The sequence below is a fragment of the Ctenopharyngodon idella genome, chromosome 6, assembly GCF_019924925.1.
Source record: "Ctenopharyngodon idella isolate HZGC_01 chromosome 6, HZGC01, whole genome shotgun sequence".
NCBI lineage: Eukaryota > Metazoa > Chordata > Actinopteri > Cypriniformes > Xenocyprididae > Ctenopharyngodon > Ctenopharyngodon idella.
Genome location: NC_067225.1, coordinates 11337969 through 11363424, shown reverse-complemented (window position 1 = coordinate 11363424; position 25456 = coordinate 11337969). Strand labels below are relative to the sequence as shown.

The window sequence follows — 25456 nt, the reverse complement described above, 5'->3', positions numbered from 1 at the left end:
AGGATAAAAAAAAAACCTCTCAGATTTCATTAAAAATATCTTAATTTGTGTTCCGGGTGTGGAACGACATGAAGGTGAGTAATTAATGACAGAAATTTTATTTTCATTCAACTCTTTAATGAGGAATCAAATGCAAAATATTACTGGATAGTCTTCCCTGAATAAATTAAATACAGATTAATCCTTACAATTAAGGTTACAAAAGTTAGTCATTCAAGAGCAGTGAGTGTCATGAATGTTAATCAGAAGACAAAGAAAAAAATGAATTATTAGGCTGCTGTCACTTTAAGACCGAATGCACGGATACAATATACTGCTACACATAGTTACACAACTGTTTATGTTCCTTTATGACAAAACCGACTGTATTTACAAAATTTTGTAATTTTGTATATATATTTGTGTGTGTTTGACAATTTAAGCGCAAATTGGTACTCGCGAACTGTTTGTGAGGCGGCCTTATGTGATAACTGATTGGCGATTGGTCACTGAAGGCTTATTTGAGACATGTAAATGTGCTTGAGATATGTGTGCGCCTCTGTAGGTAAGGGTTAAAGCACTGATGAATGAGCTTGTGTGCGTCTGCTTCTGCACATGCGCAGGTAAATGTGCACTGCTGTCTGTTTGACAGATTTAGGCTGTCAGAGTTCATTACCTGTGAGTCAGTAGGACACTAATGAGCTGAATTAGTGGTATAATTAGCCTGAAAGAAAAGAGCATCAGCGTCGATCTCTTCTCTATGAATTTCTCTCTCTTTTCTTTTACTCGGCCCAACCTGAAATCGGTGATCTCACTTACACGAGGTAGTTAGCATCTGATATGCGGTCTCTCTGAACTCTCGCAGAAGTTCAGAGATGTGTGTTTAGGGTAGGGGATCTCTGGGGGCTGTGGCAGCTGGAGGGCTGTCCTGTCACGGGCGGCTGCATTAGCGGACGCCTGTCAGTGTTGGGTAAACAGCCGCTGGCTTTGAGCTGGACAGGAAGTGCTGGCAAGTGGGTAAACACAAGCCCACAAAGTGATCGTCCAGGGAGAACACAAAGCACATACACACTCACAAACAGGAAACCATCCTGACAAGGGATTGATGTACACTCCGGATAATTCCCCCATGACCCGGCCTGTTGCATTCCAATGAGGGTCTACTGTTTCACTTCACACCTTCCCCTCAGGTGAACCTTCCAAAACAGCAATGCAACACAATAATGAAGCTGTCATGCAAACATATGTTTGCCATGAACACAGTATCTATAGGTTCCAAAATAACAGTTACTGCAGGCGTTTTTACTGTTATTAAACCACTTATAAAAAACAATTAAAATAACAAAGATTCTTACATGTTTTGAAGGAGATCCCATATTAATTTATGATTTTACAGTATCATAGTCAATGAATGCATTAATTTATTCCAAAAATGTTCATACATAATGACTTGAGTACATCTATGATTAACATGTTTTAATTTCCATATTAAAATTCATTTCGATATTTTGGGGGAATAAAGTCCCAATCAAGGTCATGTGACGTGACCAATAGCAGGAAAAAAAACAGGAAATTGTTACAGAAGCGCCCCCTCATGATTCATACTCAGTAAGTATAGTGAAATATCAGATGTTAGTCAGTGTTAGTTTTTTGTAAAATGTCATATGGTACTACCTGTGGAAGCTTGTTTCCACCACTGAATAAAAAATAAAAAAGGTATAACTGCGACTTTTTATCTCACAATTGACTTTCTTCTCAGAATTGAGTTTATATCTCACGATTCTGACTTTATAACACACAATTGTGAGTTATAAAGTCAGAATTATGAGTTATAAAGTCAAAACTATGAGATATAAACTCACAATTCTGAGAGAAAAAAGTCAAAATTGTGAGTTTATAATGGCAATTCTGACTTTATTTCTCGCGTTTGTGAGTATATCTCGCAATTCTGACTTTATTTCTCGCGTTTGTGAGTATATCTCGCAATTCTGACTTTTTTCTCACAATTGCGAGTTTATGGCGGAAACGAGCTTCCATAACTACCACCAGAAAACCTAAAGATACTTATGAATTAATAATTCTTGTTATTTGTAAAAAATAAATAAATAAATAAAAAATACTTTTTTATTAAACATATATTTTTTAAAAACTTAATAAATATTAAAAAATGTACACTTACACTGAAGGTTTTCAAGATGTAAGGAAAATAAGTTATTACTTTTGCTTTAATGGTTATACCACATGACATATTTAGAGTCATTTAATTGAAATTTTGTTCGAATTTAGTTTTTCAAAACCATATGAAACCAATATGAATACAAAGGGTTCATTTAAAAGAACTTTTTACATTCACTTTAAACTAGATTTTTTTTAATAAACTTTCTTTATCTTAGATAATCTTATTTGTCACTGACCTAGAAACTATAGTTTTCATGGTCAGTTTTTGCACACGTGTTCTCAAAGAGCCTGATTGAGGGAACTGTACATTATGTTCAGACATGTTGACTCATTGAAGGCAGCCATTTTGGATCTAACTTGAATGGCCAGTAATTTTTAATTAAAGTCCTGCTGAAACCTGCAGTCTGCATTTCCTTCCCTGTAGGTCTAAACACACACACGCACGCGCACACACACGCACACGCACGCGCACACACACGCACGCACACACACACACACACGCACGCGCACGCACACGCACGCACACACACACACACACACACACACACACACACGATACACGGTCACAGAATTGCTAATTAATTCAGTTAGACGTCTTCCCGTGTAAGGCCAAATTCCCCAAGATTCAAATGAGGTAATAATGATTGTGTGCATGTGTGTGTGTGTTTGTGTGTGTGTCCATGCCCTGATTACCCTTTCCTGCTGACACCAGGTGGCAAGAAGCTCCCCAGTCTGACCCCTGGGCATCATTTGCTCTTTTATTTTCACATTTGTACATGATTATCTTGTCATCATATTGCTGCATGACTTCAAATGTGATTTCATGACAAGCAAAGACAAGGTATTTTTTTTTGTACTTATGAGTGTGTGTGTGTGAGGCAGCAGGTGACCTATTTCCGTGTGTGTGTGTGTGTGTGTGTGTGTGTGTGTGTGTGTGTGTGTGTGTTCAAGCACGACGCCCATCCTCTCCCCTTACACTTGTCACCATGACTCCTGAACCCTGGTTTTGTTGTCTTTGCAACCATGTCACACCCATTTATGTGTGTGTAAGTGTGTTTGTACATGTTTAGAGAGACCTAAAGTCCAGCGATAAATGCTATTGTCTTCCTCAAGATTTATAGATTAAGCATTAATTAAAATCACAACTTATTTGTTAACCCAAAATAGCCCAACAAAAGCTACCAGCTACATTTGTTTTCATATTGTTTTTTGAACACACTGTTGTAGTAAAATGACCCTTTAAGAGGTTAACTGCAAAAAGTTTAGACTTTTTTTCCGTTAGCCAGCCGGGCTTGGCCCTTAGCAACGCTGCTAACTGGGGAAGGCATGCGTTTCGGAGGGCAGTGAAGTGCTCCACATTTCCTCTAGACACAGAGAGGCAGAGGGGCAGTGGGGAGATCCTGCCGAGCCTCTTCCTCTCTCTTTTCCCCTCCTCTATGTCCCTCCTCCATGGCTCCCAGGATGCTTTGTGCGGGGGCTGTGGTCCGTGGCCCCCGTGCCAGCCCTCTCACTCACCCTGGGCTGACCATCAGCACCCGGAACATTCCGTGCTGCTAGACCCCCCTCTCAAAACACACACAGTTAATAAAACTCTTCAACTTTCCCACAGATGCTGCTGCTTTTCTCTCCTCCTCCTGTCTCCTCTCTTCCCTCTCTCTCCTTCCTGCTCTTTCATCCCGTCTGTGTTTTTTCTTTACTTATCCTACTGTGAATCAAATGATCAATGCTGGAAATTCTGTAAGGACATTCTAAGTTTATTGATATTATTTGCATCTACCATAGCTGGTGATAGCGGTTAGTAACATTTGGGATTTTATATATATATATATATATATATATATATATATATATATATATATATATATATATTATATATATGTATGTGTGTGTATATATAGTGCTGTCAATCGATATAAATTAATAGTTTTTAATATTTTTATATTGTAATAATTTCAGTTACTCTCCAAATTAATGTAGAAACAACTTAACTACAGTATATTTTAAATATTTGTTTAATGGCATCTTTTTATGAATTAAATTGTTTTTTGTTTTTTTTTTAATTATAGACATTCATCATTACAGTACAATTAAAAGCTATCAATTTCAACATTCATTAGGCTTTAAAAAAATAACAACTTTTAATTTAAGTGAACTTAAAACAATCTTCACACAAACCCATTATAATAAATGTCATATTTACCTGTAGGAAATATACAGAAATTGAATAGTTATCAAACACTTTACAGTCTTCACTGCATAAATTATAAATGAAATATAGATTAATCCTTATTAAATCTACAGTTTTCTCTGTTCCCTTTGTTCTTTGTTGAACATTACAGATATCACAGCAACTGGTTTATTAGGCTGCTGTCACTTTAAGAGCTGCCGCTGCCGAACATGACGTGGATCTCATTTTCTCACAACTCTTTAAGTTCATTTAAGACGTTATTTAACTCATTTTAGACTGCTCTTATGAGGATACTCCACAAAACGGGCATTTTGTCATAATTCTGTGTGTTATTGTTTGTTCAAGAGTGAAAGAGAACTCGATACTGGCGCGCGTCTTTCTGTGCACGTGTCACGTGTGTCACATGACATGACATTCACAGACAGCGCGTTCTCGTTTGTCTTGTGGCGCTTGAATGGTTTAAAATCATTTGTGTGAATAAGAGCGCGATCCTAGAATGTAACACTAGGCAAATTATGACAGGAAAAATGCTGAAAAAAGAATCACATGCGTTAACGCGTTAATTTTGACTGCACTACTATATATAATATATATATATATATTTATCAACAGGTGATTGTTACTTGTCTCTTTCTGTTTGTGTGTGCGCACATTTGTGACTGTGAGCCATGATGCTAGCTGTGACCTTAGACAGAAAATCTTTGAGTGTTCTGTGGGGGGTTCAGGTCCGTCAGCATGGCTTTGCTGCTTTGATTAAGAAGGATGTCACTAAACCATCGATCCCCTGGGCTATTGATTACCTATTTTCATCCATCTGCCTCTCTGATAAAATGTTATCTCCTCTACACTCTAGCCCCTGACATCCATACAAGGCTAATTTGTAATCGGGATGTCCGAGTTTAACCCTTTGAGACTCACTTGAGTTCATCTTTCAAAGCCCGTCGTGGCTGTGGCGTCCTTTATTACGAGCAGTGGATAGACCATCAACTTGGAACTATATAAATTGTGGAATATTTATCACTTTAAGCGTAATATTTAAAATGTATTTTAATATTTAAATGTATGTTTGTTTAAAATAATCTGTGGTTTCTAATACACTTACAGTGATAGATCAGATTTACACACTAGTGCAATGGTTTATAACATTTTTGACTCTTAAGGCCTCCTATGTCCAAGACTATTTGAAGGACATCCATAATTTTTAACATACACAAAATTAAATGTAAATAGATGTGTACACAATTTATTTTCAGAATATTTACTCAATATAGGTTATTATTAAAATACATATCTGACAGTTAACATTAACTTGAAATATTTGTCTAGGCTGTGAAAATAAATCTGAATTGTTTATCCTTTTCATTAAAAAATCACAAAAATCTAACCTTTCATTTAGGGTAAAACTAATGAATGTGGGGGGAAATCACATTATGAAATAAATGTTTTCTCTAATACACGTTGGCCACAGTTATTGGTTCTTATGAGTGAAATATATCTGAAGTATATTCCCATTCATATTTAAAATTTAGCACATAGGGTGACTAGGAACATGAAATTGTCCAGCCATGACTTCCTGTTCCACAGGAGTATAAACATGAGAAAACACAAAGGCCAAATTCCCGTAATCATTCATCACAATGAGTAAAACCAAAGAATATAGTTCTGATGTGTAGCAAAAGATTGTTGAGCTTCACAAAATAGAAAGTGGCTGTAAGAAAATAGCTAAAGCATTGAAAATCCCCATTTCCACCATCAGGACAATAATTAAGAAGTTCCAATCAACAGGAAATGTTACGAATCTGCCTGGAAGAGAAGTCAGAAACCCTAAAAATATATATATCAAACAGCACCTACCTCACCACACGCCGTTTGAGAGGGTTTCAAGAAAAATCTTCTGCCCTTATCCAAAAACAATCTCCAGTATATTCAGTTGTCAGACAAGACTGGAACTTCAAACTGGACCGCCTTCGGTGGTCAGACAAACTAAAAAAGGGCTTTTTGGCAGCAAACCCACCAGATGGCTTTGGTGCAAACATGGATAAAAAGTACCCCATTAAGGTTATGCCATGGCCATCCCGGTCCCCTGACCTGAACTGTATAGAAAAATGAAGAGGAGAGTGTATCAACATGGACCTGGGGATTTGAAGGATCTGGAGAGATTCTGTATGGAGAAATCTCTTGTCAGGTGTTCTCCAAACTCACCAGGCATTATAGGTGAAGACTCAGAGCTGTTATCTTGGCAAAGGAAGGTTTCAAAAAGTATTGAATAAAAGAGTGTCATTAATTGTTCCCAATGTGTATTTGAGAAAAGCATTTATTTGATGAGATTTTCCCCACAATGTTTTGCTGAATGTCAATCATGTTCCCACAAATCCTACACTATAGTTCTCCATCAAACCTTAATCAAATAATATAAGATTCTGATTTGTCAACCTAAAAATGGAAGTGACTCCATTGGTGTGTTTAGTCCTGACATCTCTGATCATCGTGTGTCCACTTTGTTCCTGTCCAGATGCTCCTGTTGAGGAGGAATTGTGACGGTAGGATGTCTGTTCTTTGGTCTCATGGGTATGGGCTCCCTGAGGGGCAGCTGTGTTTAAGAGAACAGCTTAATATCCTCTGCCCAACTCACTTCCCCTCCCCGGGGGTATCAGAACTCCCACTGCCCCTCAGATAGGAGCTGAAGCTGAACTAATCCCGAGTTGTCTGAGAAAGGCTGTTTACTCTGTGGGGATTAACAGAGATTAAGTGCTATCATAGCACAGTTTGAGGAGGGGTGCTGTAAACGATCCAACCATTTCTGATGGCCCTCTTCTGTTCACGTTTGCTTGGTTAACTTGTCAAACATACACTCGCATTCTTAAGGCCCTGATATACTCACGACAAAGAAGTTTGAAATACCTTTGCAGTGGTATACTGTTAGCGAACATCCCGACGCCGGAAGCAGTATTTTGATGAATATGTTAATATGTGCTAGCTTTTTCTCTAAATAAACAAATAAACACAACAAAAAGTAAATAAAGCAACTGATCATATCAACATGGATATATTTGCACGAACTCGGCACTCCAGTCAAGTCGCATCTCTTTTATTTATATATCACTTTATAATAGGGCTGCATCAATAAATCGATGCTTCTCGATTCATGGATCAATTCTGAGATTTTCCGAATGCGTCGCGATTTTCTCTGGAATCGATCCTGAGCTTAGTTTTTAACAGCAGATGGCGCTCTTGGTTAGTTTTTAACCTCACACTCAAATGCTCATGAAGAAGAGCGCTGAAGAGTCTGAGAATGTACTTGCACCTCAGAATGCTTTTATGACGTGAGATTAATGTAAACAGCCCACTGCAAACACCCTTGTAATTCACTTTAACCTTTTCGAACTTCATGAATGATTATTTTATAGAAGGTTCAAGTGGCGTGTGTAAGGAATTGGAAGCTTTTGGCTGTCTCTAAAGCACGCAGTGCCATCTGCTGTTAAAAACTAAGCTCAGAATCGATTCCAGAGAGAATCGCGATACATTCGGAAAATCTCAGAATCGATCCAGAATCAATTATCGATTCACAATGCATTGATTTATTTTCCCAGCCCTAGTTTATATGTATGTCAGCTTTACAGTGTTAAAAATGAAGTAAAAACAGTTTCAGTGTTGCTTTCGATCGTAAGTACAACTTCAGTTTCTACTCTAAAACAGCTCTTCAGTGTGTTCATGTTTTACTTGCTTATGACATTGATGGTCTAAACAGAAGAAATGAACCAGAGAAAATTTCCATATCAAAGAAGGCGGAGCCTCAGAGCTCATTACGTAATCCCCACTGACCAATGATAGTTCAGAGGTGTTTACCAGTCAGAGTGAATGTTTCTGGAAAGTTTGCTTTGGAAAGCTGTTTCAAACTCTAAACTAACTTCGATTTGGTAGGACATCACACCTGTTCACACGACCGGCTCTCACAATCAGGAGCTTCGCCCACCCTGGCCCCACGCCAAATAGCGACCAATTGCAAAATTGGTGCGCTTTTCAGTTCAGCTCCCTAGATTTTGAGGGAGATCATGGTTTTGGCCACTTGGTATATTCTGCTTGTTATTTAGAAACTAGAAAGCAGTATTAGAATGTGACCGCGGTCTTTAAACATTCAAACGTGCAAGAAGACACGAAAGAAACTCAATTCGGTACATGCGTCATTTGTATCTTTGTTCTGTTGTATTTATTTGTGCTATTGCTTGTAATTTGTTCACAAGTGTCTTTATTTAACATTTTTTATTACAATACTATTTATTTATTTATTTTTGTGGCAGGGCCAGTGAAAATTTTGGCAGGGCAAGTAACCAGTAAACTGCGCTTCATTCTATTTTGGGGCCTTTAGTCTTTTATTCCACTTCATTCAGCCTCTTCAGTGCATTGCTGGCTTTCTCTCAGTTTGTTTTTGATTGAACCTGTGCACTCTTACAGTCTCTCTGGAGTGACACACATACATTTACACACACACAAGACAGCGACCATTAAAAATGTGGTGGTACTGTTCCTGTACTGCTCAGTATAATATTTTTCTAGTGTACTAAAGTCTAGATGCTGCTGTGTGTAATGGAGATGTGAGTGCTAGTAAATGTTCGGCGCTGTACTAGAAATGAAATCGAAAAGCAGTACACGAATCCCATCAAATTTTAAATGTCATTTGGAATGAGAGCCAGATCAAAACATGCCACCGGTGCGAACCGCGTGTTGACGGCCCTGTGTTAATTCAATCTTGAGCCTAAATCTAGATTCTGTGTGTGTGTGCTTTTTCAGAGAGGAACGTGAGCGCTGGATCAGGGCCAAATATGAGCAGAAGTTGTTTTTGGCATCGCTGATGTGCACAGAGCTGTCTCTGGGACAGCAGCTACTGCGGGCCACAGCGGAGGAAGACCTGCGCTTGGTGGTCTTACTGCTGGCGCACGGCTCCAGAGATGAGGTCAACGAAACCTGCGGGGAAGGTGACGGCCGGACAGCCCTGCACCTGGCCTGCCGCAAGGGGAATGTTGTGATTACGCAACTGCTCATCTGGGTAAGAGCTACAGCACACACTCGTTTTATCACAGCCATGACCAGGATGTGTATTTGAGTAAACACCTTTTCACACGAAATGTGAAACTTCTTTCTGATGAACACAATCGGAGATATATTTAAAAATATCCTGACGCATCCGAGCTTTATAATGGCAGTGAACGGTAAGAAAGTGCTTCCCATCCACATCCATCCATCATAAACGTACTCCACACGGCTCCGGGGGGTTAATAAAGGCCTTCTGAAGTGAAGCGATGCGTTTGTGTAAAAAAATATCCATATTTAACAAGTTATGAAGTAAAATATCTAGCTTCCGCCAGACCACCTTCCGTATTCCGTCACGTCCGTCACACTTTCTTTGTAAGTTGAATACGGAAGGCGGTTTACTTTATTTCTGTACCTGAAAACTACTGTTAGACCAACCTAAAAAGCACTGTTTATTTCATGTGTTTTTGTTCTGTTGTATTTATGTTGGCCTGCTGAATGTTAAATGGATCCAATCCATGTTCATTAGAAATAATTTGATGATGCAGCAATAAACTAGCTAGTATAACTTAATGCATGCGTTTTTGAACTTTGCTAATTTAAAACATGATCAAAACACTGCTATTTTAATGACAAAACTTCAAATAAGAGAGCAAGTGACAAATATCGGTATCAGAATCAGCCAATAATTGTTTGTTAAAATCAGTATCGACCCAAAAAAATCCTATCAGTGCATCCCTACTTAAAATATAAGGCATTTTTTTTGCAGTAAAAATCCATTTTCTACCTTCTCTATGACCTATGGAGTCACCACAAAATCAAAATGGTCAATTCTTGATTTTATAGAATATTGCAGTATTTAATATAAATGACAAAATATTAATCATGTGCCCTCGTAATCTTTAATCTAAATAATTTCCCCCTCCCACTTGCACTGCGTCTCTTCTCTGTGTGTTTTTCTCTGTGTGAGGGCGGGAAAACTTGTCAGTCACATGAGATCACAGCGATAGCAAACCACAATGATTCTTGATGGACAAAATCAAATCCCGCCCTCATTTTTTTTCTTTTGTGAGAAGCCGTTTCACTCGTATATACATCACAATAGAGAAGAAAACTTCACTTCACTTCCGTTTCATGTTGACTATAAAGTTTTTATATATATATATATATATACACACACTGCCTGGCAAAAAAAAAAAAGTCGCTGTTCAATTCTTAAGGTTAAAAGAATTTAACCCTAACAGATGGAGTGTGCAGCTTTTCATTTCTATAACAACCATGTAGGAAGACACATCATGGTCATATTCCAGGATGACAATGTCAAGATTCACCAGGGTTAAAATTGTGAAAGAATGGTTCAGAGAGCATGAAGAATCATTTTCACACATGAATTGGCACCTCTGAGTCCAGACCTTAAATTCATTGGTAGTCTTTGGGATGTGCTGGAGGAGACTTTACAGAGTGCTCACCTCTTGCATTGTCAATACAAGATCTTGACCAAAAATTGATGCACCTCTCGATGGAAATTAATGTTGTGATGTTATTTCCATCAATACATGGTTGTTTTAGAAATGAAAAGCTACACACTCCATCTTTTAGGGTTAAAAGAATTGTTGCCAAACATAAAACATGCTAGAAACATAATAATCACTGTAATAATGATCCATTCATAGACTCTTAAGTATTTGCCTATTAAAATCCAAACAGCGACTTTTTTGGGGCTGGGCAGTGTATATGTATATATAGTTTTACTGCCTTTCTCTTATCGGAATGATCAAATATAGTTTTTAACTACCCCATTCTTCAATAATGGTTTCTTTCCTCAAAGTGTTAATACAGGGACCTTATTCAAGAGTTAATTTTCTGGAATAAAAACATGTTCTCTTGCTGACTCTCTTCTCCTGTTTCTCTCTAGTACGGCGTGGACATCATGGCACGGGATGCTCACGGCAATACGGCACTGGCGTACGCGCGGCAAGCTAACAGTCAGGAGTGTATGGACATCCTCCTTCAGTACGGCTGTCCCGACGAGCGTTACCCGCTCATGGCCACGCCCAACCTGTCACGCAGGAACAATAATCGCAATAACAGCTGCAGCAGCATGAACAGTGCAGTTATATGAGAAATGAAACACTCACAGTCACATGAACATACACACCTTCATATGTCCCGCTCCACCACTGCATCAGAATCATGAAACTACACCAGACTCAAGGGAATGACCCCAACACTGATGATGATGAAGAGCTACTGTGTTTGCACTCACAGCCTCCCCTTGCCTCTTGTGAAATGGTCAGCACCTTGACTTTACAATCCCTCTGGTTGAAAACATTGTCATGGCCAGTCATAGGTCATCTATTTTTTTGGGAGACTGCCCCATGTCCAGTGTCTCACTGCATCGTGGAACAAAAATTAAAACGACCCTGGATTCTGCTTTTCTGACTGCGCCAGTTTAAGCTACCAAGTGCATGATGGGAGAATAGGGTGTGTGTGTGTGTGTATGGAGTCTAATAGATGACAATGCAAGACAGGAAATGATGGGATATCTTCAAAATGACCCAGAAGTCCCAGAGAACTTCATTTGGTCACCATGCGTGTCTGGACTTTAATCTCACCACTTTGACACTGGTTTTTCTGTCTGTTCTCGCTCAGACTTTTTCTTTGCATCTATTCCGACTCTTTTTCAGCCAGTATGTCCATTATGTCTTTTCTCCTTCATTTCAAAGGAATGTGAATAATGACATTTATGGAAAACACCCAAATATTGAGTCATACATTTGAAGTTTGAAACTGACATGGTCTTTTTTTTAACCTTTTTCGTTTTAACATTATTGAGTAGCATTTGTTTTAGTGCGCATTACTGGACCAACGGAAGATTCTTAAAAAGAAGTGTTTTAAGATTTAACTTTCTCAGAAGCAAAAGGGAATTGCATTTTTTACTTTCACCAGCTTTTATTTAGCAAATTTTTAGTCTTTAAACACGACAAACTATCCTTGTATGTTGCCCGTTCGTCAGCTTACAGTGAAGTGTGCAGACACAGATTACTGATTCAGAAGTGCAGGGCTGAAGCTCATCATCAAAAAAATCCACCGCTATGCTTTTCCTCGTTTTTATGAAAGTAATATCACGGGTAGGTTGGTTGCTTCGACTCTCAGCACAGAATATCACACAAATGCAGGACTTTTTTTGTAATGCAAACGACTGAAATCTGCTCTCAGGTCATCTCTGTCTGTTGCTCTTCACACACTTTACACCGCAGAGTCCTAAACCTCATGTATCTCGATCTCTCTGGGTCTTCAATCCCAATCTGTACATACTTCTTCCTTCTCTATCTCTCTCTCATTCTATTTTTTCTCTAAGTAGTGTACTATATAGAAAGTATTTGAAGAAAACACTCCCCCTGACATGAGCCTTTATTATTCTGATATTTTTACCTGTTTCAGTGCAGGTTTAGGTGTCTGAAAGTGTGCCTGTTTGAGTCGAGTTCACTCTTCATAGCTTAGTTTTCCTCCTCGCCTTTATATTCTTCCTTTTTATTGTGTGTCAAGGAGTATTAAAGCAATACGAAGCCAAAATTCAGCCAGGTGTGACACACAAGTAATAATTTCTCACCGTGTTCTTGGACATCACCCCAGCGGTCTGAGCTGCCGTGTTATTGAGAGATGTAAAGCCGATGTAAGACTCTGTCTCAGGGCGTATATATCATTACAGAAGATCCCATGCAGGGTTTGATATTGACTTACTCCATAATATGGGCTTTGATCATTTAATCTCAGCTTCCATTGATTTTAGGTAGTAGAAATGTGAAGGTACTTGGCTTGGGGTTGGAGATGTGAGAGGATCTGTGTTGTAGAATTGATATTCCACAATACAAACAATCTGGAAAGTCTTCAGACTATAGTTGATAGACATTTTGGGAACATGTAGAGAAACTTAAATAGTTTTCCGAGCCTTCTAAGGAAAACAGCGAGAGTTGAAAAGCTTTAGTGAAGGACATGAGGATATAGAAACATTGAGGTATGTTGATTTTCAGCTTTTCGCCTTGTATATAACGTAGCAGGCCTTTAGAGGCTTTACCACAATAACCATTATTTATGACTAAATGCACTACAGAACACAGATCACTTATTGTGAAAAACCCACAATATAATGTCCACTTCGAATCCTTTCTGTGGAAAAACAGTCGTTTTTGTTTTTGATCTTTTTGCATGAACGGATGTAAATGTTCTCTTCCTTGTGTAAATGTCTTTGTCTTCATAAATTGACTGTACCTTGACAGGTGACGCTTAAGAGTCTGCCATTTTAATATGAAAAAACCCTTATGATCAACTTGTGAACATTTCTTATTTTGTCAGTCCTCCCATCTGTAATCCATCACTTTGAGCAAAACCTCTTTTTTTGATCTGGAACTGAATAAAGAAAGCATGAATGAGCAAAAGTGACAAAAATCCAACCAATACCGTGACGGCAACCAAAGGATCACGCTGCCCCTTGTGAGCAAATAATGCAGACAGTTTGGGGTTTTTATCAGTACGTTCCGAGTTGCTTGAACATATCCTTGTTTTTATTCACCAGTCATCGCTTTGTGTAAATAGATGTAAAAATGGAGAAACGCGTAGTTTGTTTACTTTGTTTTTGTTTGTGTTCGTTACCTCATTTCATCAACAGTCTCCGTGTTACGTTCGAACCCAAGAGACCCGTTTAATTATTTATGAATATGCTAATCTGAAAGGGGAGGAGCTCTCACACTACTTGGGTTTTGCATTTGTTCCTTTATTCAGTCCATTGGCATCACAACTATCATTCTGATTCGAATTATCGGTGTTGTGTTTCTAATTATTGTTGTTATTATATTGAGTTTGTGTCAGCTGTACAGTACTGTGTTGAAAAATTATACCTGATGCAGAGTCTTATACTGTAATGTCTCTTTTCAATAAAAAGCTTCTTAATATAATGTTCTCTCCTTGATTTTGTACCATTTTAATTGTATTTTATTTTGTGTTTGTGTGTGTGTGTGTGTGTGTGTGTGTGTGTGTATATATATATATATCCAACAGACGAGCTACTGTAGCTCAAATTGCTCAAGAAGTTAATGCTGGTTCTGATAGAAAGGTGTCAGAATACACAGTGCATCACAGTTTGTTGCATATGGACCAGTCAGGGTGCCCATGCTGACCCCTGTCCACCGCCGAAAGAGCCAACAGTGGACACGTGAGCATCAGAACTGGACCACAGAGCAATGGACGAAGGTGGCCTGGTCTGATGAATCACGTTTTCTTTTACATCACGTGGATGGCCGGGTGCGTGTGCGTCGCTTACCTGGGGAACACATGGCACCAGGATGCACTATGGGAAGAAGGCAAGCCGGTGGAGGCAGTGTGATGCTTTGGGCAATGTTCTGCTGGGAAACCTTGGGTCCTGCCATCCGTGTAGATGTTACTTCGGATCTCACCACAGCACACCTTCAGGGGTCTAGAGGAGTCCATGCCTCGACGGGTCAGGACTGTTTTGGCAGCAAAAGGGGGACCAACACAATATTAGGAAGGTGGTCATAATGTTATGCCTGATCTGTGTGTGTGTGTATGTATATATATATATATCCAAAATCAAGAAAAGTTGGGATGTTTTGTAAAATGCAATGCAATCAAAAGTCTGTGATTTGTTGATTCTCTTGAACTTTTATTTAACTGACAAAAGTACAAAGAAAAGATTTTCAAAGTTTTCACTGACCATCTTGAGTGTGTTTTGTCAATATAAACAAATGATGATTTTGATGGCTGCAACACACTCCAGAAAAGTTGAGACAGAGGCCCTGTCCCAAATGGCACCCTAAACACTCACGGCCTTCCTACGAGTCCGCAGTTTCGTGACGTAACGTCGCTTTGACTTTTGGGAAGAAGTCTGCCGCGGAGCTCGCACCAGTGCGGGCTCAGCTGAAGTGCGCATCGAGGGTGCATATCGGCCGCAAAGGGGGTGCTCGCGAGCACCTTTCTGAAGCCTAAAATTGACAAATGGGACACCCTACGGTCTCGTGGACTTAACGGACACGCGGCAGCCATTGTAAGTCCACAAGACCGAAAGTGCATAGAAGTATGCCATTTGGGACAGGGCCAGTGGCATGTTTACCACTATGTCACATCACCTTTCCTTTAAATTGCACTTTTTGAATGGTTGGGAATTGAGGATAGCTTTGAACGTGAAATTTTTTGCACAATCTCATCTGATACAAGACATCTGCTCAACTGTCCGTGGTAGTCGTCTGATTCTCCTTTTCATGATGGGCCATACATTTTCAATAAGAGATCGATCTGGACTGCAGACAGGCAGTTAAGCACATTCCTTCTACGGTACAGAGTGTCCAGAAACCATTCTGTTTTAGCATGTGCAGAATGAGGCCTGGTATTGTCTTGCTTCTCAAGAAAGATATCATCTTGATGGCAGTATTTGTCTCTGTACAATCCCAATACACGTCTCCACATCATGCTGTTTGCACTGATGCACCTCCATACCATGAAAGATGTTTTGCACCGGTCACTGATGAAAGTCTGGATGGTCCCTTTCATCTTTGGGACTGAGAACTCAACGTCAGTTTTTTCCAAAAACATGCTGAATGGTGGACTCGTCTGACCACAGCACACATTTCCACTGTGTTTTAGACCATCTGAGATGAGCTCAGGCCCAGAGAACTCGACATCTCTGCACTGAACAGATGTATAGCTTTCTCCTTGTGTAACAGACATTCAAGTTGCATTTCTTGAAGCAGCGGCAAACTGTTCAGTAACAACGGTTTTCCAAAGTACTCCCGAGCCCATGTGGCTGTATTTAACACATTACACTAAAAAAAATACTGGGTCAAAAACAACCCAAGTTGGGTTGAAAATGGACAAACCCAGCAATTAGGTTGTTTTAACCCAGCGGTTGGGTTAAATGTTTGTCCAACGTGCTGGGTAGTTTTATTTAACCCAACTATTGTTTAAAAATGACTGTATGTCTGGCTTAAAATGAACCCAAAGTATGTTGGAAGTTAAAAATCAGACACATAATTACTAGAGGCAACAATAATAATCAAAAGGTGAACATTTATTAATAAGAAATTTAATTAATGTTCATTGTTTAATTATTATTTATTAAACTTGTTAATAAATGATCATTTATTACAACATCCAACCTATTTTGGGTTCATTTTAAGCCAGACATATAGTCATTTTTAAACAATAGTTGAGTTAAATAAAACTACCCAGCAGGTTGAGCAAACATTTAACCCAACCACTGGGTTTGTCCATTTTCAACCCAACTTGGGTTGTTTTTAACCCAGCATTTTTTAGTGTAGCATGATGGTTCCTCATGCAGTGCCATCTGAGGGGTCAAAGGTCACGCACATTCAACGGCGGTCTCCTGTCTGGCCCTACACAGACTGAGATTTCTCTAGATTCCCTGAATCTTTTCACAATATTATGTATGGTAGATGGCGAAAGATGTAAATACTTTGCAATTTTGCATTGAGAAATGTGATTTTCGAATTGTTTGACGATTGTTTCATTAAAATTGGGCACAAAGTGGTGAGCCATGACCCATCTTTACTTGCAAAGACCGTGTCTTTGGAGGATGTTAGGTATATACCCAAACACGATCCCCTCACCTATCACCAGTTAATTGTTGAATGTTTCAAAACAGTTTAACTAGGATATTCTGTAATCTTTTGACTTTTATTTTGCCTCTGTTCCAACTTTGTTGGAGTGTGTTGCAGCCATCAAAATCTAAATTAGTTTGCATTTACAAAATACACTTAAGCTGGTCAGTGAAAACATTGAAAATCTTTTCTTTGTACTTTAATCAGTTAAATAAAGGTTCAAGAGAATTAAAAATCACAAATTCTTGATTTTATTGTTTACAAAATGTCCCAACTTTTCTTGATTTGGGGTTGTATTTAAAATCATAACTTATACTTTTATATATTGGATACAAATCAACTGTGTTTCAGAAGATGTTAAGGCAAGTTAATCTAGTCGAAACACACATGTATGTTTTGTGCTTCTCACATGTCCTCTGCCCGAACGCCTAGTTTGGGTTTGTCAGCGGGTGCGGTCCGCTCTCTGGCCTCCGCGGTGCAGATGAAGGCGTTAAAGCCGGGCCCTGCCGACTCACTGTGTCTCTAATGAGATAAAGATCCTCTAATCCCCTTCTCATCCTCTCCCTCGCAGGAAGAGAGCCGCAGCTCCACAAAGCATCCAAGGAGGGGATGCGGGGCTTGATTCTGCCCCCACAAAAGCCCCCTGACCGGGAGGACAAAAGAGGCCTCAGCAGCCCAGGAAAACAGATGTAATTAAAGAGATTAGACAAGGCAGAAGGCAGAGAGAGAGAGAAAAGAGCAATCTATAGAAAGAGGAAATGTTTCGTGGTTGAGAGGGGAGCGTGATTATGAGTGACTGACAGGAAGTGTGTTTGTTTTCTTATAATTCCTTTCACAAACATTTGCAGCTCGTAAGCTGTCGAAGGTTGACAGGCTAGAGGAGCCGTGGGAAATGAATCCTTAAAATGTCAGTGGTGGTCCAGAAGCACAAAACCCTGAAGCATCTTGTCCAGATCTAGTCTGATCATCTCTCATCATAAATCAGTTCCACTTAGAAATCCAATGAGGCAAAGCACTGGTTCAGTGCATTAACAGAGCTGTTCATCTATCATGATATGTGTGTGTGTGTGTGTCCCTCTCACACACACACACACACACAATAATGGCATTAGAAATGCTAGAGAAGCCCTGAAATGAGGCGTGAGCTGCACCATCATGTTGTGATGATAATCCAAATGTTCAGAGAGAAAGAGCTGGAAATCACATGCTCTAATCCTGCCGTACAGACGGGTGTGCTGGACTGCGTTTTGTTTTAACTGCTGTAACTCAAGTCTCCAATAATTCTCTGCTGCAAATGAAAGTAGTTAATAAATCTACTTATGCCTAAAGTGTGTGAATTAATGTCAAAAACAAAGAGGACCTTTTATATTGCATAAACTTGTTCAAAATGTCATCCCTATCTTCATTTTATTGTAAATATTTTCATTCAAAATGGCCAAAATATAGGAAATCAGCTTATAAATCATACTATGATGTTTTTTGAAAATGTAAAAATATATACAGTTTAAAGTACAGTATAAAAATCATTTATGGTAAAGTCCCCATAAATGGAAGTGTGTGTGTGTGTGTGTGTGTGTGTGTGTGTGTGTGTGTGTGTGTGTGTGTGTGAGAGTGTGTGTGTGTGTGTGTGAGAGTGTGTGTGAGTGTGTGTGTGTTTTGTTTTTCCGGCCACGGAACTTTTTAAAAATGTATTTAATATACAGTCAAACCAAAAATGATTCAGACATTTTTGATATTTTTGCTATATTTTTACTAGTGTGTTCAGGACACTATAGTTCATTTCTGTAAGTGAGGATAGCAAAATAAACTGTGACATATTATACCCAAAAATTCTTCATACAGTGGACTACCAGTAAAACTGATAAAAATTTTGAACCAAAAATGATTCAGACACTTTGACCTGACCATGTTTTGCTTAAGTTATCTGACATAATTAATATAATTTTTTTCTGACACAGTTTAACTCTGAGATCTTGTCATATTCAATTACCATTTTTTAACTATAGTGAATAAACTGTATTAATGAATGAAATGTTCAAGGTGTCTGAATAAAAATTGGTTTGACTGTATATTAAATATATATTTTTTTTTATATATCAAATTAAAGAAGAATCAGATGATACCTGTTCTGTCATTTAACATGAATTAATATAATCTCAACTCAAATTATAACCAGAAATGAGGTTGTAATTACCTCAAGATTCTGTTTCGTCTTGTAATCCTTTATATTTCACACAGAATCTGTAAATATCATACATATGTGTGTATGATTTGTGATTTCATCGCTGTAGCTCATTTCTAATTGGTTGAACTGATGGTATTATATCTCACCGCTCTCCATTACACACACAACCTGACTGCTTGATGCTCATTAATTATTAATAACAATTTTCCTGGATTATTTTCTAATCATATCTGAGAAAAATCTAAACTAAAAGGAAAAATCAGCATTTATAAATCTCACATAAAGCACTGACTTATTTTGTGCTTAATACTGGTAAAAGATTGAATAAAATTTAATAAATTAGGTATTTTTTGCATGTTGGTGCTTTTGTCAAAATACAGATCTATAAATGAATCTTTAATTAATCTTAAATAATCTCTAATCATGATTACAGTCATGTTAGTTGTAATTTAAAAATGTTTTATTTAATAAAAATCTGTTTGAGAAACTCTGAGAAATGTTTCATGTTACAAAAACAAAAATCAAATGTGTTTTTGTGATTCTCTCATGATCTCTGTTGTTCAGTCCAGATCTGACTGTGTTTCAGTACCTCGTCAGGATTAATCATGGAGGTTAATTTGACTCTGTTAATTTAGTGCAGGAGGGACGAGCTGGAGTGAAAGCTGAGGCCCGAGTCAGTCCCCGCGGGGCCGTTTATCTGTCACACACTACGGCCAGCCTTGATTACAATTTGCAAAAAAAATCATCAGAGTTTAGGAAATTGTCAGATCTCTCTTTCTCTCTACTATCAGTTCCTTTTCAAATGTCTTTCACAGTTTTCATGTCACTATAATCTACATGAATGCAGCGTCTATTTCCAAACATCATTCAGACCAGCACATTTCAATTGTCTAATGTGTGTGTGTGTGTGTGTGTGTGTGTGTGTGTGTGTGTGTGTGTGTGTGTGTGTGTGTGTGATGATGATGATGATGATGAGGCACTGATGATGTCTGATCTATTGCAGGACTTGCACTTGAACACAACAGTAAATCTACCAACAATAATTCAGTTCCTCTGGGAAGAAAAATTAGGATTCCAGTTAAATAATGAAACTTCACTGCAGTCATATGAACTTTTTGATTCACGTTACTGTATATTTCTCATATTACTCTCCATATACAAAGATATTGGCTAAATGCTGATTATTACTACAAAAAACAACATGTATATTAATGTGTAATTATTTTGTGTAATTACACATGCTTTTGTTATTATTAAAGTAATTAATTATAATTATATATTCGCTTGTAAGAATGTTACTAGATTCAGTTACACTTTATTTTAAGGTGTCTTTGTTACACTGTAATTATACATTTAAGTACTGATTAATATTAATTAACTACATGTACTTACTATAGGATTATGGTTTGGTTTGGTTTAGGGTTAGTTGCATGTAATTATGCATAATATATAGTTATTGCAATAGTAACTGCATGTAACAATAACACTAAAATAAAGTGCAACCCTAGATTCTTCTATTTTCTCATTTACCAAATTTTTATCAATTTCTACCTGATTTAAAAATATATATTTTTGAAAAAATCATATGAATAATAGAGTAAATAAATATGTTTTCTAAATTAATTAAAAAATAGAAATTCTACTTATATTATTATAATTATATTGCAATAAATTATGTTCTTGAATGGCTGTAATAAATAGTCTTAATAAGTCTTAATTGACTTGAGAAAAAAATCGTTTTAATCTCTAAATTTTTATGAAACAGTATATTTGGACAAGCGGATACAAATGCAAAAAACATATAGCTAATATTACATGATTATAATGATTAATAAAGTATTAAAATTATTTTTTTTAAAATGAGGTTATACTAATTATAGAGAAAAAATAGGAACACAATATAGAAATGTCAAGAGCTGCGAAGTGTAAATGATTGTATTGTAATCAAATGCATATACAGCAGAGGCTGTTTGCGAAATTATATTTGATTTACATTTGCGTCTCACGCTTTCCCGACATGCCCCGAACCGGCTCGTTACTTCTCATCCGATAAAATAAGGCAGAGTGACGCCGGAGATCAAGGCTGACAGGCGGCTGTGAGAGTCTCACCCTGACCCTGAAATCATGAACCACACCCTCCTGTCACAACAGCAGGAGATGATCTCAGATCAGCAGGAACGGAAACTGCGCGGAACAGATGCGCGCTCACAAGCTCGTAAAATAATATTATTAGCAATAATTATTATTATTGTATGTTTATAAAGAAAAAAAAAATAATAATAAAGACAAAAGTTACACAAATTATGTAAAGAAAAAAAAGTCTAGCCCACTCAAAGTATCATATGAGCGCTGATGGAGTTTGAATCACGTGTTGCATTATTTTTTTTTTATATATATATATAAAAAGGACAAATTTCTTTACAGTTGTTTATGGTCCAGCTTTAATCCACACAATATTCTGAAGTCAGTAAAACTCATGAAACGTTAGCAAGTTTTTTTTTTCTCACAATATTAAATAAATTAGCAACGTGCCCGTGACGTCTGAAAAAAGGTTACAGAAAAAGGGAAACGAATGCAAGAAAAAAAAAAATTAAATATAGGCTATTTACCATAAAAAATAAAAAGCACATATTTACCAGGTCGCTTTATAAATTCGAGGGAATGTTGTTAATTTTACTATTATATTGTGTTCTTCAGCAGAGACCAGAAGTGCTCCTTTTAGGATAATATTCATCTCTGCCAAAAACACACGAACTAGACAGTCACACAAAACTAAACTCATTATGTTTTTAAATACATAGAACTCAAATTTGTTCGTGATTTGGTCCAAAGTTGGAAATAAAACTGCAGTTTCTCCCAGGAGTCTGTTGCTTCTTTTTCTCCGCGTTTGAACAGTTTGGTGATATTTCGTGTCCTCTCTCTGGAATGGTCAAGGTCTGGCCTGTTCTAACTGTTGGTGTTGGCTGCGTATTGCAAACCGACTAACATGCACCGGAATGGGCACCACGATTTTGGGGTTTCTGGAGGGCTCTCCGGTTTTGGAGTTCACGTTGCCCGCTTTGACTCGTTTCCACTTGGCTCTCCGGTTCTGAAACCAGATCTTGACCTGCACCTCGCTGAGCTTTAAGGCATGTGCGATCTGTGAGCGTTCTGTGAGGGATAGATATTTCTTACAGTGAAACTCCTTTTCCAGTTCTAAGAGCTGCTCGCTCGTAAAAGCCGTCCTCCTCCTCCGGTTTTTCCCGGTGGATGTGGTGTTCCCGACCCCGTTCCCACCGTCCAGTCCTCCGCTGGCGTCTCCGTCCTCCTTCTGACACATCGCGTTCCCGGGCCCGTTCTCGTCGGAGCTGTAATCTAAATCACTGTCCATAGAGAAGCTCTCATCCTTCCTGTGACACTCATCCTCCTTCGCGTCGTCTTTGCTGTGACCTCGCGCTATGGGAATAGAATAAAAAGCAGGATTAGCTACTTTGAGAGCTGATTGAAGTTGAAACATCTAAACAATAAAGTGTGTGTTTTTATTTTTGAATAGTGTGGTCGCAACGCATTCTTCCTGTTTATCGCTGCCACTTTTACGCGCAATTACGCACGGTGATGGATATCTTGGGAAAGTAGTTTGCACGCGTCAAAACGAGACTTCTGCAAGTTTTCATCATCATTTATATTTTTTTGAACATGCACTATTGAACTTTTTTCAATATCAAACTGCTAATGTCCTTTTTCTGGACGTTGCAGACATGGTCTGCTATAATAACGTGGGACTACATTTATTTTACTCTGCGTACATATAAATGATCCAGGCGACAGTGAATTTTGCTTACAGTTTTATGGACATTTAAACACCGCTGGCCCTCCGATCCCTCAATTAAAATGAGCTCATTTAGTCTCTGATGGCAGCTCGGCCTCGGGCACTATTCCCTGGAAAACTTGATATGGCGCTGAAATTCTTTAAGCCTCAATCGTGACATTTTATTTCCGGGAGATTTTAATTATTCTCGTCCCACATTTTCGGTAAATTGAATTTAAGTGACAAAATTAATTTCAGACGGGTTAAGTGTACACAATTTGCTAGAATAAAACGTATGGCATCTGAATAATATATATATATATATATATATATATATATATATATATATATATATATATATATATATATTTACATTTTAAAATTTGAGAACACTGTTTTACTTTTAGTCAACAATGCATGATCAGTTTTGAAATCAAATATTATTTTTAAAGACTATAATGCACCCTCTGAAAACAAATCTCACCTGTGGAGGTGTGCACGGACTGCGAGTCGTGAAATGACGGAAGGGTCGCTGAATCTTTCGCTGGAAACGTTTTCCCATCCTCTCCATCCAAACGAATATCCTGAGATTTATCAAACATGGCGTGGAGAGACTGAGAGCCGAGCTTCCTCGCCGCGTCCTGGTGCTGCTGCTGCGACGGCGAGGTGGAGAAACCGCCGGGTAACGTGGCCATTAGCGTGGATGTGAGCGCCATGCCCTGCGCCAGACTGGAGCAGAACCCGCTGGGTAAGCCCGGGATCGGGTGGTGCGGATGGGTCGCGGGGAGCGCGCTCTGGGGAAGAGTCGGAGGAGGTGGCGGCGGCGGCGGAGGCAGCACCACTGACCGGTAGGGCATAAACATGGGATAGCCCGTGTACACGAAATGTCCCGGACTGGGCTGCGGTGGACCTCCGATGAGCGAGTCAATGCTGAATGCAGTGGTGCTTCCCACCGGACGCTGCATCATCATGAACGGTGAACTGAAAGCTGCACTCATATGATCTTGTATGGCCAGTTTATGAAGTCCTGAAGTGTGTGGGAGCAGCTGTCTCCCCTGTGCTTCTCAGATGAGAATCATACACTGACACTCTCTGAGCTTCTGGTAATCCTGCGAATGAAGCGTTGCATCTGTTTCGACTTAGTTCGGTGCCAAACTGATTTGTTTCGTTATAAGAACAGAGTGCATTAAAACACAAGCAAATCCCGTGCTGAGAAATGTCTGGACGAGAAAAAGATCGAGCATCTCAGATGAGCTTTATCGTCCTCCCTTGAGTTATCTCTCCGTCCTTGTCCCTTCCGCTCGGCCGCGTTTCATTCCGACCTGATGGAAGTCACGATAAATCGCTCCTCGCAGTATCAGCTGTGATCATCTACTGAAGTGTGAGTTTGAATTACGCTCCTTCGGTTTAAGCGTCTCCACCATGCGCTCTGACCACGCCCACCGCGACTCCGCGCTTGCTATTGGTCCAGTTTTCTGTGGAACTGTCCTGACGCGCAGGAGCCGCGAGCGCTGCTGCTGTCTCTTAAATTAGAACGTCACTAACACAGTCTCACATTCCAAAACAGTCAAAACAAGGATTATGTGAGATGTGATCTGATGTGCATTTTAGCACTGCAATTGCTGTTGCATTTCATGTTTTTTTTTTTTTTTTTTTTAAGTGCAGGTAATGAAAACCATCCTTTTGGCCACAGTGCATGCATATACTGAGATGCAATTTTGTAAATGTAAAATAAATATTTTACTATTCCAGGGGCCCCTAGAATCGACGGCCCTGCAGATGACACTGACATTGACCTGTACATAATGACACAAGACTCTGCCTTTTATAGCAGTCAGTCATGTCATTGTGGAAATCAGCACTTAAAGGGTTAGTTTACCCCAAAATAAAATTATTCACCCTCATGTCGTTCCAAACCCGTAAGACCTTCGTTTATCTTCAGAACACAAATTAAGATATTTTTGATGAAATCCAAGAGTTTTTTTTTTAATCCTCAATGGAACAAAATTACCACATTCAATGCCCAGAAAATTAGTAAAAACATCATTAAAATAGTCCATGTGACTGCAATGGTTCAAACTTAATGTTATGAAGCGACGAGAATACTTTATGTGTGCAAAAACAAAACAAACAAAAAAAACACTTTATTCGACAATTTTTGTTTTTTCTTGTCAGTCTGTTACGCTGTTGGTGCAGTGCTGCGTTTCCATGTTTACGTCCGAACGCCAGCTCATTATTGGCTCCTGCGTCAGCATCACATGCATGCGTCGTGCTGATCACGTGACCAGCATCGGCCAATACTGAGCCAGTGTTTGGACGTAAACATGGAGGTGCTACAATGTAATTAGCATAGCAGAATGACAGGGGAGAGACGAATTTGTTGAATAAAGTGGTTATTTTTGTTTTGTTTTTGTGCACAAAATGTATTCTCATCGCTTCATAACATTAAGGTTGAACTGCTGCAGTCACATGGACTATTT

General features: G+C 38.7%; 2 protein-coding genes and 1 long non-coding RNA gene across 7 annotated transcripts in view; 1 reads left to right on the top strand and 2 right to left on the bottom strand.

Annotated features, from left to right (window-relative positions):
- The window catches only part of agap1 (ArfGAP with GTPase domain, ankyrin repeat and PH domain 1), a 200933-nt gene extending 186605 nt beyond the window's left edge, over positions 1-14328 (top strand). For all 5 annotated transcript variants that reach the window (XM_051896071.1, XM_051896070.1, XM_051896068.1 and 2 more), the window contains 2 exons: positions 9134-9389; positions 11289-14328. In XM_051896071.1, the coding sequence (XP_051752031.1) occupies positions 9134-9389; positions 11289-11495 (463 nt within the window). In that variant the 3' untranslated portion in view covers positions 11496-14328. The remainder of the gene's footprint in view (positions 1-9133; positions 9390-11288) is intronic.
- Positions 1-25456, bottom strand: part of LOC127513925 (uncharacterized) — a 757994-nt gene that overhangs the window by 496431 nt on the left and 236107 nt on the right. The window contains exon 2 of the long non-coding RNA XR_007930527.1: positions 14694-14784. This is a non-coding gene — a long non-coding RNA (uncharacterized LOC127513925). The remainder of the gene's footprint in view (positions 1-14693; positions 14785-25456) is intronic.
- gbx2 (gastrulation brain homeobox 2) lies at positions 21603-24350 on the bottom strand. Its single transcript, XM_051896126.1, has 2 exons — positions 23461-24350; positions 21603-22624 (listed from the first exon to the last, which is right to left on the bottom strand). Exons 1-2 carry the CDS (start codon positions 23972-23974, stop codon positions 22119-22121), a joined length of 1020 nt encoding a protein of 339 aa, XP_051752086.1. The 5' UTR covers positions 23975-24350; the 3' UTR covers positions 21603-22118.